The sequence below is a fragment of the Sinocyclocheilus rhinocerous genome, unplaced genomic scaffold, assembly GCF_001515625.1.
Source record: "Sinocyclocheilus rhinocerous isolate Xijiao unplaced genomic scaffold, SAMN03320098_v1.1 scaffold792, whole genome shotgun sequence".
NCBI classification, from domain to species: domain Eukaryota; kingdom Metazoa; phylum Chordata; class Actinopteri; order Cypriniformes; family Cyprinidae; genus Sinocyclocheilus; species Sinocyclocheilus rhinocerous.
In genome coordinates, this window is record NW_015626872.1 from 366,216 (window position 1) to 384,625 (window position 18,410).

An 18,410-nucleotide genomic window follows, 5' to 3' on the forward strand; every position below is an offset into this window, starting at 1 on the left:
AGACATTGAGGAGGGCTAGTACCCCCAATAATTAGAAATCGCTAAACCCTTTCCTCAAATATTGCTAATTCGAGAGAGAGAGAGAGATAGAGAGAGAGAGATGAAAGTTGCGTGTATGCGCGTCTGTGTGTTTCTCTTTTTAGAGTGAGTTTACTTAAAAAAACAGCGATTGTGATTGTATTGTAGGAGCTAGACGACGTATGATGACGTGTGACAGCATAGTAGTGGTGTCCCAATTCTTAGGGGAATATTTTCACCCCTACCCCTTGACACTCTGTTTCAAGGGACAAGGGGAAGGGGTAGGCGGAGGGGTAGGGGAAGGGGTATAAAATAGAATTGGGATTGGGCCTAAATCGGAGAAAAAAAAATAAAATCCACATGCGAAGTCACGCAATCCGTGACGGATAAATCGTTAACAGCTAGTCTATGGTAATACATCTTGAACATCCAAACGCTCGATCATTCATCGACCTCAAATATGGCTTATCAACTGAAATATGTAAGTATTAGCAACTTTACATGGCCGCTCAATCTAATGTTAACCTAGAGAAATGTCCGCTATTGAAGTGTCTGTGTGGAGTGTGGAAGCTGAACAGTAGCGTTCACTGCAGGACAGATGGAGGCGCCGGAGCGCTCACTTGCCCGTTAAAATACTCATATTTGGTCATACAGATAAGAGTAATACATCTTTCGGTTACACTTTATTTCGATAGTCCACTTTAGACATTCTATTAACTATAAGTAACTTTGTAACTACATGTCAACTAATTCTCATTAATTTGCAACTACATGTCTACTAACTCTCTGAGTAGACTGTTAGGGTAGGTTTAGGGTTAGTAGAATAAGTTGACAAAGAAAGTGTTAGAAGATAGTCTTAAGTGTTAAGCAGACAGTCTACTAATACTCGACTAACTGCTAGTTGACATGTAGTTGCAAAGTTACTTACTGTTAATAGAATGTCTAAAGTGGACTATCAAAATAAAGTGTAACCCCCTTTTTTTTTTTTGTAGTTATAGCTCTGGAAATGTGCTGAAATTGTTTGCTACATTAATAAATAATATATTTTTTAAATGTTCTACCCAAGACTGATTGATCAGAAGGTACACAAGTTGGTTTGAAGGGACATTTGAACCAAAAACAAAAAGACAAAACATTTACTCAAACTCATGTCTTTTCAATCCCTCATCTTTAAAACAAAAATGAAGATATTATTAATATTATCTCGTTGTCCATCCATTAAAAGTCTATTAACAAACAGAAGTCAAGCAAGCATATTTGAGCCATGATCTAAAAGTGGATCTGTCACCCATGGCTTTTCCATTTTGGCCTAGTTTTTGTTACATAAATAATGACACGGTGTGATATGTCATGTGTTGTTCTGTTTCAAGGGACAAGGGGAAGGGGTAGGCGGAGGGGTAGGGGAAGGGGTATAAAATAGAATTGGGATTGGGCCTAAATCGGAGAAAAAAAAATAAAATCCACATGCGAAGTCACGCAATCCGTGACGGATAAATCGTTAACAGCTAGTCTATGGTAATACATCTTGAACATCCAAACGCTCGATCATTCATCGACCTCAAATATGGCTTATCAACTGAAATATGTAAGTATTAGCAACTTTACATGGCCGCTCAATCTAATGTTAACCTAGAGAAATGTCCGCTATTGAAGTGTCTGTGTGGAGTGTGGAAGCTGAACAGTAGCGTTCACTGCAGGACAGATGGCAGGATGTGCTTTCTGCCATCTCAGTCTCTGTGAACTTGAGCGCGATACTCCGTGTATATCTTTGCCTTACAGACACAGAAAAATATATCTATAGATTACGATTAATAGATTAATATTCTCAGATTATGTAATCCGTATGAAACATGCATACAGGCGCATCACTACTGTGGAGATGACGAGTCAGTGTCGCCGACTTCATCTCTTAAACCGAAAACAAAAAAGCACTAGTTTATCAATGAATTATTAAAATGTTAATGCAGCCTTGGCAAATTTTATGCGTGTGCTTGAGTGCTTATTAGGCTATGAAGGCAATTAAAGTCTCGGTATTATATTTAAATGGTTTATTAATAAATGTGCGATTAGTCGACTAATGCTTAAAATGAATGACTACTAGTCGACCAGAAAAATCTTTAGTCGGGGACAGCCCTATTAATCTGGAACAAAATAAATGCCAGCTGGAATTGAAAATAAAATAAATTGAAAATGAAAATAAATGAATTAATTAAATAAAATATATTTAATTTTCATTAAATAATTTTGGCCACCACTGTACATATAATTTATTACTAATATACACTCACCGGACACTTTATTAGGTACACCTGTACAATTGTTTGGTAACACAAATTGCTAATCAGCCAATCACATGGCAGCAACTCAATGCATTTAGGCATCTAGATGTGGTGAAGACGACTTGCTGAAGTTCAAACCGAGCATCAGAATGGGGAAGAAAGGGGATTTAAGTGACTTTGAACGTGGAATGATTGTTGGTGCCAGACGGGCTGGTCTGAGTATTTCAAAAACTGCTGATCTACTGGGATTTTCACGCACAACCATCTCTAGGGTTTACAGAGAATGGTCCGAAAAAGAGAAAATATCCAGTGAGCGGCAGTTGTGTGGACGAAAATGCCTTGTTGATGTCAGAGGTCAGAGGAGAATGGGCAGACTGGTTTGAGATGATAGAAAGGCAACAGTAACTCAAATAATTGTGTGATGCTATCATGTCAATATGGACCAAAATCTCTGAGGAATGTTTCCAACACCTTGTTGAATCTATGCCACGAAGAATTAAGGCAGTTCTGAAGGCAAAAGGGGGTCCAACCCGGTACTAGCAAGGGGTACCCAATAAAGTGGCCAGTGAGTGTACATATAAAATAACACTGGTAATCCAACTATTTTGTCTGGCTTTTATATAGTATCTTGGAATTTTATGATTCTAGTATTTATATGTTTTATTTATCATCATCATTCTATTTTGCTTTTTTAAACTTTATTAGTTAACCATTATTATTTTAGCATTTTTATGGTCACCATTTACCATTTTGTCCAGTTTTATTGAGAAAAAAAGACTGAAATATCACTGCTTTCATGTGAGGACTATGTAGACGTCATAGCTGCACATGTAGTATTTGTCAGCATTGTAGTATTTACAGTGCAAGTGTTGTCAGACTGCTGTCCTTGGTTAATAAACACTTTGTAGAACTACAAACACAAACACATCAGTACCCACCTGAAGAGGTATGTCAGGATCCATCACAAATTTGGGAATCATTTTTGACCAGGGCTCAAATTTTTTGCTTTCAGGATCGATGTAGTAATCGAATACGGTTCCTTGAGCCGGAAACTTAACGGTTTTGAACTCTGTCACCCACCACTTACTGAACTCCACCCTGTAATCCACCAGCTGTAGCGAAACACACACACACGCATTACAAAATCAGCCATTATTCATAATGAAATCATGTGGAAATGAGAATACACAGCGGTTTGTGTGTGTGACTTTAAGGCTCAGTCGGTAATTTAGTCACATCAGATCCACCTGATCCTGGAACATGGTTCCTCCGAAGGCCCAGATGGCTGCGAAGACAAAATAGAGCTCGTAGAGATCCTTATGGCTGTCTGGAGGAGTGTGTTCTGGGATCAGGAGACATTCCAGGAGGAAGCAGAGCATCTGGACCATACTCTGCTCAGGAACCGGGATGATCTTCTTAAATCTGGAGCAGGACAGAAAGCAGCACAAACACACACAGACACCTGATTTACATTTCAAAATACACATTTGGCTCTAGCTGCATTTCCTGAAGCTGAAATGTATTCACCCTCACAAAGACAGATAGAGTTCTTCAAAGTCAAATTAAAACTGACTTCAGTGAATAAATACTGACTGAAGAGTTTGGCGGTGTCGTACTATAAAGAGAGGACAAAATCGCGCACCAGCAGGTCAATCAATATCGTCTGAATGATGTTGTTAGAGAACATTTCTTCACTGTTTTTCTGCGGCTGTAACGTGACTGTAGAGTAAACTGAGCCGGACTGACGTGGACTGGTTTTTGTTTGTGCTGCTGATTGGAAACGGTCTGGCATGTTTGTCATTGTAATGTTTTCCTCTCTGGTCATGTTAATTTGGGTTTGGTTTACATGAAAATGATATGAAGAGTTATTATAGTTTAAACTAAATCCATAAAAATAAAATTTTTGTTGCTTGAAATAAATGTTAAAAACAAAACCTTAAAAAGTATTTATTTTAGCTAGTTGGCAACATCATTCATATAGTTTAAATTTAGTTTAACTTGATGTACTAAAATAATAAAAATGAATAAAAACTGTAACAGCATCTCAGTGATACTAAAATAAGACTAGTAAAGGCTGCATGAAGCACGTCGAAAGCTCATGAATATTAATTAGTTCATGCTGACATTGCTTAATCTTAGAACTCTCTGTTATGGGAGCTATAATTAATATTAACGAGCCAAGTGTTTACGATCAGAATTCAGAAATGGCACGTGATTTTTAACTGGACGGATATGGTCACGACAAGAATCATTCATGACTCTACCTTGACCTGAGCGTGTCGAGGCATGATGGGAGGTACTTGTCAAACAGAATGGTCAGATTGGCTTTCTCTGACTGGACTTCCCTCCCGTCAATCCAGCTGGACACAGGAGGATTCCAGCCTAAATCCGCAGGGTTGATGTACAAAATACCTGTTTGGAGACACATCAGTAAAATAATGAGATTAAAAGTTCTGGATCTCATTCAGGGCGTTATTTATTGGCTCAGTGTGATGCAGACTAGGAAGTGTTGTGGAAGTTGTAGTTTTTAACTAAATTTTAGTCTTTAATTTGTAGCTTCAAATTGAGGTGATTGTTTGACCGCAAAGTCAAGGTACCCTTTTAAAAGTAGTTTGCTTCAATAAACTGTGCATTACTACATTTTAGCTATAACTACGCTCAGACCTCGATTACAGTACAAAAATATCCTGTAGATCAAATAGTAGAGAATGGTGCTAGCAATACCAAGGTCATGAGTTCGATTCCCAGAGAAAGCAAGAGCTGAAATCTAAAATAAAATGTCCATCTTAAATACAATTTAAATTGCTTTGGATTAAAGTATCTGCCCAAAAAAATAATAAATTTTTTTTAAATATAAATAAGCATTTGAACATATTACACTGAATTTTAACCCTGTACACTTAATACCACAAAAACAAACAAACATAAAAATGACCATAATTAACTAAAACTACATTTTATATTTATAATACAGGTATTTTTAATAAATTTAAATATTCAAATAAATAAAATGTATTAATCAATAATAATAACTAAAACATTAATGTTAAAAAATATTAATATTCTTATATTATTTTGTACATTGCATCACTACAAAAAATAAAAAAGCATGCAAGACATGCAAGAATCTGTGACTCATTTTATTAAATTTCATCTGATTCCTAATGCTCCATATGGCATATGAGGGTGGATTTTTAGATGACTGTGTCTGATTAGTACCCATGCAACACTATATTACATCAAACAGAGATGTTTAAAGGGGTCATATGATGCTTTTTTAAAGATCATTATTTTGTGTATTTGGTGTAACAGAATATGTTGACATGCTTTAATGTTCAAAAAACACATTATTTTTCAAATACTGTACATTATTGTAGGTCCTCTATGCCCCGCCTCTCTCAAACGCTTCGTTTTCTACAAAGCCCCCTCCTTTTGGTTTTGAGACTTTAGTCTTTGCAACTTCAGGGATCTTATCTATGCACAATCAGCTTGTAACACTCCAAAGAGAAAGGAAAACTTGAAATCGCATCATATGACCCCTTTAAAATAAAAAAAAATAAAAAAAGCTAGATTAACAACAACAAAAAAAATCTCATTATTGGGAAAGCAGTGTTTTAACATCCTGTAACATCAGCAGCATCATTACTGTTAGTTAGTTAGTTAGTTAGTGTGAGCACTAACCGGCTCTGGAGACGGTGGCTGGAGTGGCGGTGCGGAGGTGACTGATCTCAAACACCAGCCTCATGCTCGGGTTCAGAGGAATCCTCTCATTACTGGCTAGTGTCAGCACCTAGACACACACACACACACATACACACACACACACACATGTCATCTCAGCGAAAGGTCACATAAAGGTGAGGCTGGTTTCATGCCCTCTCTTTCATAAAGATATCTGAATGCTGCGTGCGAAAGCTGATATTGAGCTGGAGTTCTGGCTGTCTCGGCTTTACCTTGTTATCATCCATTACTGTGTTCAGCGACTCAATCCACATCGGATCGATATCACCATCCAGGACAATCCACTTGGGCCCAGTGTGACTGATGTTGGCCAGCTCACGCATTATATTAGAAAACAGGCCTGCGGGGGAAAAGCACATGTGTTGAGTCTGGCATTGGGCTGTGATGGAAGCGCTGGAAATGGCAGCGGCCCTCACCGTCCTTCCACTCGCGCGTGGCCGGGTTTATAATGCCGAACAGCTCGTCGTTGGTGACTGCTTTGGGGTTGAGGTCGGCCCACATGGCCCTTCGCTTCATATTCTGATACGTCTTGTGGAGAGACTTGAGGACCTGGGATTTGCCGGTGCCGGCGTTTCCCACCACGAACACGGAGTGACGGACAGCCAGCAGCTCCTCCAGCTGGACCACCTGAGACACAGACACACATCACACTCAGAACACGACCGTTTCAGTGTTTCTGCTATAAAGCGCTCACAGGAGAGACAAACTAGCAGGGCTGGCTAAAAGCAGTTTCAGCAGATCCGGCCTGTCAAAGTATCTAGTGGTTTTCAGCACCGCTGTGACTTCACGCCAAACATTTCAAAACAAAACCAACAAAAAGTTCGAGAAGTCTCTTCCCTGTGCTGTTTAATGGCACCTCTGGCAAACAGTCAGACAGTGAAGCTGTGTGTGAGTTCAGTTTTGGGAACGGGTTGGGTGCATCTGCAGTACCGCAGGAGCGGACAGTCTGTCACTGTGGTATTGTTTTAGTAATGCACATGCGAAACAGCTCTCTGTTTCCTACAGTGAAGACTCAATACTACTAGGGAAACATTACAATTCAAACATTTGATGTGTTTAAAGGCAAAGTTTGTAGTGTCTGCACCACTAGCATCACCAGACAGAACTGAATCTACAGCACAAATTAATAAGGTTTGCTCTTCTTAGCAAATCGAACACATAAGGAGCAGTCTGAGCAGTGTGATTCGCTAATGAGTCAGTTATACTGTATTTAGTGAATCATACTCACGGTGAGTATTAGATACAAATTTATGAAATAATTAGGGGTACAAGCACGTAGCCCTGACATCCTATTGTAATTGTTAAAATTTTCAAAGATCACAGTCAGTCCACAAAGTCACCAAGGCTTGCCCGGATTGGCCTAACGGGGGCGCTACAGGGATCTAAAGTACAAAATCGTTCATACTGTAAAGCCCTGCTCACACCAAGAACGATAACTATAAAGATAACTATAAAGATAACGATATTAGCGTCCACACCAGCGAACGATATCATCTGTTTATTCCAAGCACACATGTGTCTGCCGCTTTAAATTCTTGAGCTTGTTACAGCAGGAAATTGTTAAAATTTTCAAAGATCACAGTCAGTCCACAAAGTCACCAAGGCTTGCCCGGATTGGCCTAACGGGGGTGCTACAGGGATCTAAAGTACAAAATCGTTCATACTGTAAAGCCCCGTTCACACCAAGAACGATAACTATAAAGATAACTATAAAGATAACGATATTAGCGTCCACACCAGCGAACGATATCATCTGTTTATTCCAAGCACACATGTGTCTGCCGCTTTAAATTCTTGAGCTTGTTACAGCAGGATGGATTCTGATTGGCTGTCAGTGTTTTATCGTTCATCAGCTGGAAAAAAAGTGATCACAACGATATCGTTCCTCTGTATCGTTATCGTTCCTCTGTATCGTTATCGTTATAGTTGTGGTGTGAACTATGCTATTCTTTAATATTGAGAACGATTTTTTGAACAATGCTTGGTGCTTGGTGTGAACGGGCCTTTACTCCTAAAGTGCTTGTCACAGACTCAAGTGTCTTATATCTCAAGATGAAAAATTTTGGCTATTTTGGAGTTTTTGAAAAACACTTTTGCAAACTAGTGCTAGGTTTTTCACCCAATCGGAACCAAACCATTGCAGAAAAAGTTTCTGCAGAGTGAATATAAATTATTATAAAACAAAACAAAACAAAAAAACATAGGAACACCAAAAGGAACCAGAGGAACACGCAGAGAAACCTACGCAAATTAACACCAAAACGTTCAAAAGAGGCGGGGCCACTTTTCCTAAAACAGCTATAACTTTTCAACGGAATGAGATATTTACACCAAACTTAATACGCATATGTAAGACCTCAATCTGAGGTCACATGAGAAAAAAAATTGCAGCGTCTGGCCACTGTGTGGTGCTACAAAAGGACAAAAACATAAAAACGGCTATAACTATGCATCCGTTAACTTGACAATTCACATACAGTGTCTGTGTCCAAAGTGCAACGGCTGTCTATGAGCACGTTTGTGTATCTCAAAAAATGTGGCCGGCCTCAGCCAATGAATTTCGAGCACCTATTATCTTGGGGTTAACAGAGAGGACAAACAGAGCAAAACTTTCAAGAAAATTTGAAAGAAATCAGCCACTGGGGGACGATATCACATTTTTCAAGCGTGTAAACGACTGAATATTTCGCAACTTTGCACACATACACATGGTATTCATATCATATGATAGATCGTCTCATTCTGAAGACCTTTGCATCAGTCAATCAAATTGTTTGTTAAATATTTGAGATTATGTGATAAACCTACTTTTGTGAACTACTCCTAGGTTTTCTGCTCAAAAAACACTGAAGCACAATTCTCTAGACTCTCTAGGTCAATAATTATCAAAAAATGTTGAATTTTACGCTTTGGTTAGATACCGTATAACAGGGTCATTAAAAAATGGACATGGCCAAATATACCCAAAAGCCTATAATTCCTAAACTAAAACCCAAAACTTAATGAAACTAGGTGAGCATATGCAGCATATGGTTCTAAAAAAACATGCCAACTTTTATATAGATTGTGCTATAAAGGGTGCTGTAACAGTTATACAAACAAAAAATAAACATCATATTTCTATGGTAAATTACATTACGCATGCTTGATTTCTAACGGTATTATATTATTCGATTTAGAATACAAGTCATAAGACGTTTCAGATGATAAAAACATGAATTCTATTCCAGGAAATACGGTAGCTGCCAAAACTCTGACAGACATACTACAGAGCGTTTCATAATGACACATTACAACTGTAGCTTTACCGCAGTTGAAACACCACAATTAGATGATTGCTGGAGCATTATGAGTATGATAAACATTTTTACAGTGAGCCGCTTCCCTCTGAGAGCTAAGCGCAGCAGAAGCACAAGATTTTCCTCTTGGATCTGATGGCATGTTCAATCAATGGCATTGATGCAGCTCCCTGTCGGGCTCTTCAGCGCTGCTTTGGCATCTCTGAGGGTTTACTGATTGCTGCTTTGATCTGATGTCTATCAGAGATGTGGCTTAAGAACGCACCTCTTCCTCCTCTTGCACCTGCCCTCCAGCCAATCAGAGCGCGGACGGTCAGACGGGCCGAAGCACGCTGACCCGCGTCTCTCCTCTCACTGTGGAGGGGTTAAACACGCGGTGGAGCGTCAACCTCTGCTGATGGAGTGCTGTTATGTTGTTTCTGTGGCTCTTTGACCTGTGTGAGATTGCACTTATTTCCCCTGGCTCTGCTGAACGCAGCGGCTGATATCCAGAGCTCATCCTAATGCTCAGAATTAGAGCTGTGCTCCGGCACCTGAGGTGCTATTACACTGTAATTCCTGCTATCTTTGATTTGTCCAATATATCCACTTCCAGACTACTTTGACACTAATGTCTATTTGCTTGAAACACAACAGCAGGTTTATGGCTCTAAAAGGAAGACAATGTGCAACCCGAAGAAGAAAAAATGCTAGCGTGGCATCGATTAGGACTGCACTGGTTCAGTAGATGATTCTTTGAGTCCTGATGAACCTCGAGGCTGTCTGTCAATCACGAACTGACGTGAAGTCAATAGTGATTACTAGTCCGCAGACGTAAATTTTGAAATCGTCGTTTTGTTTCTCCTCAAACGATACTAGTTTCAAAAGGGACCAGAGTAAGATCTTTGCCAAAAAATGCACAAACTGACAGGCTGTCTGGAACGGAGTATGAGAGCGGACTGAAACGACAGCAATTTCCCATCAGTGCTCAAAGCGTTCTGATCGGCTTCTTCATTTCTCGCTCCTCGATGAGGACAGAAAGCCTGGAGCGAGAGATGACGCTTGCTTTCAAAACACCTTACACAACTCCTGTAGCAACACTTAGCTGATTAATCACTATATTAAGTCATTGGCTGTCCAAAGTTTGACCATTTTTTTAATTATCGACATCGTTTGTCATGACTGTCAAACGATGTTGATAATTTCAAAATGGCCAAACACTTTGTTGATTAATGTCCACTTGGTTGATTAATACTCTTTTGTCGATTCCAAATTCTACTGACATTTTGTCAATGGATAGTAAATAATTTACATTTTATTTTATTTATTTTTTTTTAGGATGAATTTTGAGTACAAATGTAGCATAAAATCAGTGGTGGATGAAGTACTTGAAAAAATATACCATACGGTATTTTAAAAAGTAGGAAAAACAACATTTGTGGTGAAAAATAGCATAAAAATAAACTGTATAGACATGACATAGGGTAAAAAGTGTTAACATTAAGAGGAACGCTATGCAAACACACTAGATTTCATTTATAATAATCAATTCTAAAATTCGGCATTAATAACTTTTCATGCCATCAACAGCGCTCACTTTTGACCAGATCATTGAATCTGTGAGTTGTTTATTCAAGAACAGCTGCAATTGGATCAGTCTGATTTGCGAATGAATCTTTCATTGTGATTTGCTAACCGATTCAGCAGGTTCATTAGAAAGAATCAGTTAGTTCATGAATCAGACATTTTTCTTGCATCTCAGAGGGAGCGGCGAATTCTTGAGTTTGAAATAAGGAGGAACGATATAGTTTTATGAAATGAAGTGGAGAAAAAGATATTATGCAATATAGTGAAGTAAACGTTTTCCAAAATAAATATACAGATAGATGAGTATATCAGTATGTAGATCACCTTCAGCACAAAGTTGTCCTCAGCCTGCAGCTTGAGATCCAGCACGGACTGCTTGACGAATTTCTCAAAGTCCATGTCCCGTTTGCGGGGCACGTCAAGCGCTGGGAACAGGTCCCCGATCAGGCCCATGAACACAGGCATGTCGTCAGTCACGATCTTAGGGACGTTAAAGTCTCTCAGCGCTCTCATCAGCACCTGATCCTCCGCTCTGCCCGGATCTCCTCTCTTCAGCGACCCGGCCACAACCAGCACCGACTTAATGGCCCGCAGGCCCCAGTCATAGTGATCCTGAAACAGGACGACACGGGAGAACACAATGAGAGAGAGAGACTGAGAGAGAATCAGTCACAGAAAATCACTGAGTTGAATCACTAAGTCTAATCACAGAACCACCGAGTGGAATCACAGAATAACAAAGTGGAATCAGCTACTGCAGCTGAAACGCTGTTACACACTGACTAATAACTAGATGAGGAACGTTTGATAACAAACTTTGATGTTGGCTTGACAAAGCCGGGACTGAAAGTTTAAAATAACTTCAAAAAGGTTTAAGTTTGAAGGTTTTACTCAGAGAAGATAAAGATAGTCAATAAAATAACATGTTTTAGCACATTGCTAGCATGTTTCTTGTATGTTTTAGCATATTGCTAGCATCTTATAACATGTTTTAACAATTTGCTAACATGATTTAACGCATTGTTGTCTTGTTGTAGCATTGCTAGCATGATTTATCACAGTGCTAACATGTTTTAACTTATAATATAATAACTTATAATATTGGTTGCCTATTTTAGCACTCTGGAAACATCTTTTAACATGTTGCTCGCATGTTTCTACCATGTTTTACCACATGGCAAACATCTTTTAGAACATTGCTAACATGAATTAACATGTTGATAGCATGTTTAACATGTTTCTAGCATGTTTTAACATTATGCTTACATTTTGCTCGCACAGCTGCATCTCATCATTATTTGGCATATACTAGTATGTTTTCAGACATGGCTAACCCTTAGCATGCTGCTAACATACGTTAGCATGTTGTTAGCATGTTTAGCATTTTTAACGTGTCGCTAGTATGTTTAACACTATGCTAGCATGTTTCTAACATGTTCAATACATGGCTAACATGAATTAGCATGTTGCTAGCATTTTTAGCAAGTTTAGCACTGTGAAAGCGTGTTTCTAAAATGTTTAGCATTTTCAGCATGTTGCTAGCATGTTTTAACACAATTATACAATGTTTCTAACATGTTTAGCACACGGCTAGCATGAATTAGCATGTTTCTAACACGTTTTAGCACATTGTTAACATGAATTAGCATGTTCCCAGTAATAGTGATCCTGAGAAAAACGTGTTTTGACAAAAAACGAGAAGAAAGCGACAATGAGAGAGACTTAGAATCAATGAATTATAAAGTCTTTGATTTTTCACTTTCACAGTCTGTAGCAGATGTACATAACTATTTATAGAGTAACAGCAGTATGATAGCGGGATTGACAACATTTTTATTAGAAAGCAATTGGGAGTCTCATAACATCGCAATCAAATAAAATCCCAATGACAGATAAACAAACGGCTGAGAAAACTGCTCTGGCTTAACGAGTCGAAGCTTTTATGTGACACAGCTGCTAACTTAATTGGAGTGATAGTGTGAGACGTCTAAACCTGCTTGGAGAGCAGCTCCTTGCACAGCTGATAGAGAGTGATGAACTTTCTGGCCAGAAGTCGAGCCTCGAGAAAACCCTCGGCCACCAGCATGATCTCACAGATGAGCTCGAAATCTGGTACCACCATTGCACACGGCCTGCAGAAACACAACGAAACAACATCATGACTGAATCAAATGCAGCATACATGCAGATCAGGCCTATCACACTTACATACAGTCTGTTATACAGTAACCGACTATAGACATGTATTTACACACAGCTTATTCCAGCACTAAAACATGTGTTGCTCACACTTCTTTTTGATAGTCCACTTTAGAAGTTATATGTCAACTAACTTGAATAATAATAATATAATATAATATAATATAATATAATATAATATAATATAATATAATATAATATAATAAAAATTTATGGTAATTAACATAATCTGCATTAGTTGTTAGTGTTCATCTGATGGATAACAACACCTGGCTGGAGATGCAGCTCATCTGTGTTTGAGAGCTTGATGTTTATGAATATGTATTATGTTCATGAGTATGCAGCCACAAATAAACTATAGGCGGTCAAATTAAAATGTGTTTGTGAATGCTGACTCTACAGAGGAAAACAGATCTAATGGGGAAAAAAGTTAGTTTTTTTTGTTTGAACTGCAAAAAATCGTTTTAAATCTGTGTTATAAAGAAGCACAGGTGCATCCAATCTCCTTATAACCAGGATGCAGATGTCGATATTTAAAACGGCAGAATTCCCCTTTAAAAGCAAATGGCACCGAATTAAATGCAAATCCGCAGCGCACCTGAAGAGAGCCTTGAGGTTTTCTGGCAACTCAGTCCTGCCGGCGTAGCCCGGGTTCATGGTGATAAAGATGCCCACCGACGGGACCAGGTTCACATCCTCGCCCATGAAGTTAAACCTTTTCTTTTTGTCTCGAATGGCATCTTGAATACTTTTGACCTGATGGATCACACATCAGCAATATAAATGTAAATGGAACAGAATGTATGTTAGTTGCACTTAAAATATAATATAATATAATATAATAAAAAGGCATCAGTTCAGAAAAACATTTATGGTAATTAACATAATCTGCATTAGTTGTTAGTGTTCATCTGATGGATAACAACACCTGGCTGGAGATGCAGCTCATCTGTGTTTGAGAGCTTGATGTTTATGAATATGTATTATGTTCATGAGTATGCAGCCACAAATAAACTATAGGCGGTCAAATTAAAATGTGTTTGTGAATGCTGACTCTACAGAGGAAAACAGATCTAATGGGGAAAAAAGTTAGTTTTTTTTGTTTGAACTGCAAAAAATCGTTTTAAATCTGTGTTATAAAGAAGCACAGGTGCATCCAATCTCCTTATAACCAGGATGCAGATGTCGATATTTAAAACGGCAGAATTCCCCTTTAAAAGCAAATGGCACCGAATTAAATGCAAATCCGCAGCGCACCTGAAGAGAGCCTTGAGGTTTTCTGGCAACTCAGTCCTGCCGGCGTAGCCCGGGTTCATGGTGATAAAGATGCCCACCGACGGGACCAGGTTCACATCCTCGCCCATGAAGTTAAACCTTTTCTTTTTGTCTCGAATGGCATCTTGAATACTTTTGACCTGATGGATCACACATCAGCAATATAAATGTAAATGGAACAGAATGTATGTTAGTTGCACTTAAACACCAATGAGAAAGACTGAATAAATCAACACAAAGAGTACAACAGGGAGCTGGATGTCAAAATCTCATTCACTTTCTTAATAAAAATAAACCTTTAAGAGAGACCAACCATGAGCTCTGAGATTGTTAGCGATTATTTAAACATCTGATAAAGGCGTAATGCAGAATGTGTTTAACAGAGACACTTGTTTATCAGAGAAGTCAATGTTAGTATGAAAAAGCCAAACTGAGGCAAAGGAGCTCAGCAGAAACTGCTCGCTAAAATCAAGCATTACAATGTAAACAAGTTTGTCTGCGACTTTCTGTTTCTGTACATGTTGGACTGTTTTGCAATAAATTTAAAAACAAACTTTTTTTGCATATACTGTACATACATAATAAAATCCGATAAAATCTTACAACACTGAGGATAAAGTAACACAAACATAAAAATGGCAAGAAGAGAATAAACAGAAAATGATAAATGTAAAAAAATGCAATGAAAATAAATGGGAAAAACTTTAAAAATCTAATTTACATATATCAACTACAACAAAAAAACTTAAAACAGTATTTTAATATTTCTAATCAATAAAAAACTATTTATAAGTGTATTACTATTATCATTACTACATGCTTCATGAATAATTAATTTGAGTATTTTGCTGATTTTTTTTTTTTGCAAATCAAAGTGACTTTTCTAGAAATGCAGAGCTGTTTGGTTAATGGCTTAAAGTCTTGTTTTAAAGGGGTCATATGATGCTTTTTTAAAGATCATTATTTTGTGTATTTGGTGTAATAGAATATGTTGACATGCTTTAATGTTCAAAAAACACATTATTTTTCAAATACTGTACATTATTGTAGGTCCTCTATGCCCCGCCTCTCTCAAACACGTCGTTTTCTACAAAGTCCCTCCTTCCGACAAGCACAGTCTGCTCTGATTGGCCAGCTGACCCAGTGCATTGTGATTGGCCGAACACCGCAAGCACTCGACGGAAATGTAACGCCCCTTACCATAATCGCGAGCTTCATCTTTCAAAATAAATGTAAAGACAGAGCCCGAAAGGGGAACAGAGTCGTGTGACAGACACAGTGATGAAGCTGGTATGTGTTTGCAGTACACAAGCCACCGTTAAGACAGCTGACTCCACTGTGATGTGACCTTCTCTCTCTCTCTCTCTCACACACGCGCGACCGCACATGCACACACACGATGCGCAAAACCCCGCATTTGAACAGTCAAAAGCAAATACTTAAACTAATAACAAAACAGTAGCTGATTCAGAAGCGCCAGATTGTCATAGCAAAGTCAGAATTACCTCCTCTCCTAGGTTCCAGAAACGGTCGTCCATAAAATGCATTGCTGTTCTGTTGTAAGTAATCTTAAAGATTCCTAAATGCATCTACTTTCGGAAGGCCAAATAAAGTGCTTTTGCTTTCACCTAGAAACACACAGCGTCTCCCTGACATGCTGCTTCAACACTAACTGCGGTTACTGAAACCACGCCTTCTTTCTTTGCGTGAACATTTGGGCCACATTATGCAAATATTCCCACATAGTGACCTAGATATGTGGGGGCGTGTTAGAACGAGCCGTTTTAGGAGGGCGTGGCAGAGTCTTAACTTTGATAAAGAATATCTCTTTGGTTTTGAGACTTTAGTCTTTGCAACTTCAGGGATCTTATCTATGCACAATCAGCTTGTAACACTCCAAAGAGAAAGGAAAACTTGAAATCGCATCATATGACCCCTTTAAGAATTTTATAAATCTTTTTAGAGAAAATCAATGTGAAAAATCCTTCCAGAAGCAAGGCCACTGAGAAGTGAGTGATTGCGTTTATGCTTTATAACTCATTTACAGCCTACAGTACAAGAGGCATGGCTTACTAGAACGTAAATGTGTTTAAACAGCCAAATCCTTGTTGCTTTCACTCCCTCCACTGACCTTGATGAAATAACCAAATTTAATTTTATATTACAAATTCATATTAGCCACTGATCAGTGTGGAGAGAGAAGAATAGGAAGCATGGATGCTAGATCAGGATACAGGCAGGCTGTGTTTTAATGGAATATTTTATGAAGCGACAATCAAAAAAAGATCTAATTGGATTACAGCGAACGGTTAACCTGTCAACAGGGCGTGAGGACGGGGTTAGTGTCTGAAACAGCAATGATTCAGCCGCTCGCAGCACTGAAGACAGTCTGATAGAGTTCAGGCTGCTAGCAGATAAACACTGACATATAACATTAAGAGTGAGTCAGATATTGTTGAGAGCTGATGGAATAAGATATGAGGTTTTACCCCGCCATGGCCTTACGTGAACTCCAAACCTCACACTATACACTGCCTTCATGAATTTTACATGCTGTTCTATAGCAGAGCACCTAAGCCATGCACAGGCGTGCATTAAGAGCTGAAACAGCAGAAGAACCTAAGAGGGTGACCGGGACACAAGAGTGGAAATGACTGGGAAATATTAAAGGGTTTGGGTACTCAAAAATAAAAAAAAATTGTTATCTTTAGTATGTTTAATTATCTGACTGACTTTGTTCCGTGGAACTCAAAAGCAGATGTTTACCAGAATGTCCATGCTGCTCTTTTCCAAACAATGAATGAATTCATATAGTCTAGGGGTATGATTCTCGGTTCGGGTGTGAGAGGTCCTGGGTTCAAATCCCGGACGAGCCCCCAACTGTTACGACTCTGTCAAGGGGAAGGCCGCAACATAAATTGAAATCAACAATCAAAGGTCCTTTATACATTTATTTACAGAACCCCTGAAGTTGTGTTTTCACTTGTGGTTCTGTAAATAAATGTATAAAGGATCTTTGATTGTTGATTTCAGTTTATGTTGCAGCCTTACCCTAGACAGGGTCGTAACAGGTGACTATAGGGTCTTCACACATACAGTCTTAACTGGTGAATTAATAGTATATTACTGTTAAGAGATCATGTGTGAACAGGACCTTTTAAAAAAATACCGGTAAAAGTGTTCTGCCAATTTACCAGTATGAAAAGTTGTAACGTTACCGGGAAATTACCGGTGATGTTCTCTGTGTGAATGCAGAACGAGATTACCGGTATGAACACGTACAAGTTCAGAACTCCCTGACGTAAGATGTCTACACTGGGCCAATCATAACATTCTGATGCAGATGACGCATTTACGCCACACTGTTTACGGAAGTAAAAAAAAAAAATGTCTAAAGTCATCTAATATGACGTCTCTGGGCCAAAAGCAGCTGCATAAATGTGAACGTTTGACACAAAAATGAAAATATTAACAAAAACACTGATGTATGAATGGTGCTTTACCAGTAAAAAGACTAAACGCCATTGCCTGTGTGAACAGTGCATTTTTGCATTTACCGGTAAAGTCGTTCTGGTAATTTTACAGCAATTTACTGGTACTGCTGTCTGAAAAGGGCTTATAAAGCAAGATTATCATATGACTTCAAAAGTTACTTTTAAACCTCCTAAAAATATTCAATTCTATTATCAATTTTACTATCACTATCAGCACTATGGGATGAGAACTAACGTAGAATTGCATTGATCTGACACTATTGTCTTCTGTAGAGCGGCTGTACTGCAGATTTTGAATTTGTCTTGTATTGGATGAATTTTAAATCTTTTTTGTTATTTTCCTGTTCATTACTGTTTAACAACGTTTTTTGCACTGCGCTCTTGCGTTACTTGATCTTTTTATTTTGGTGCGCCAATCTGTTGAGTTACTTAGTATAGGAAATTATGATCCGCACACACGAGAACAATCTTCTTTTTTCTTTTATTTTACATTCATTACTGAAAAGCCGAAACGTTTGTGTCTTTTCCCATCAGTAATG

General features: G+C 38.4%; 1 protein-coding gene across 1 annotated transcript in view; it reads right to left on the minus strand.

The window, feature by feature from the left end:
* dnah9 (dynein, axonemal, heavy chain 9) overlaps positions 1–18,410 on the minus strand; it is a 113,772-nt gene that overhangs the window by 58,861 nt on the left and 36,501 nt on the right. Inside the window, exons 29-37 of the mRNA XM_016527147.1 lie at positions 14,360–14,517; positions 12,897–13,035; positions 11,228–11,515; positions 6,455–6,665; positions 6,251–6,378; positions 5,979–6,087; positions 4,562–4,709; positions 3,545–3,719; positions 3,236–3,409 (exon numbers count right to left, since the gene is read on the minus strand). Coding sequence (XP_016382633.1) covers positions 3,236–3,409; positions 3,545–3,719; positions 4,562–4,709; positions 5,979–6,087; positions 6,251–6,378; positions 6,455–6,665; positions 11,228–11,515; positions 12,897–13,035; positions 14,360–14,517 — 1,530 coding nt within the window. The remainder of the gene's footprint in view (positions 1–3,235; positions 3,410–3,544; positions 3,720–4,561; positions 4,710–5,978; positions 6,088–6,250; positions 6,379–6,454; positions 6,666–11,227; positions 11,516–12,896; positions 13,036–14,359; positions 14,518–18,410) is intronic.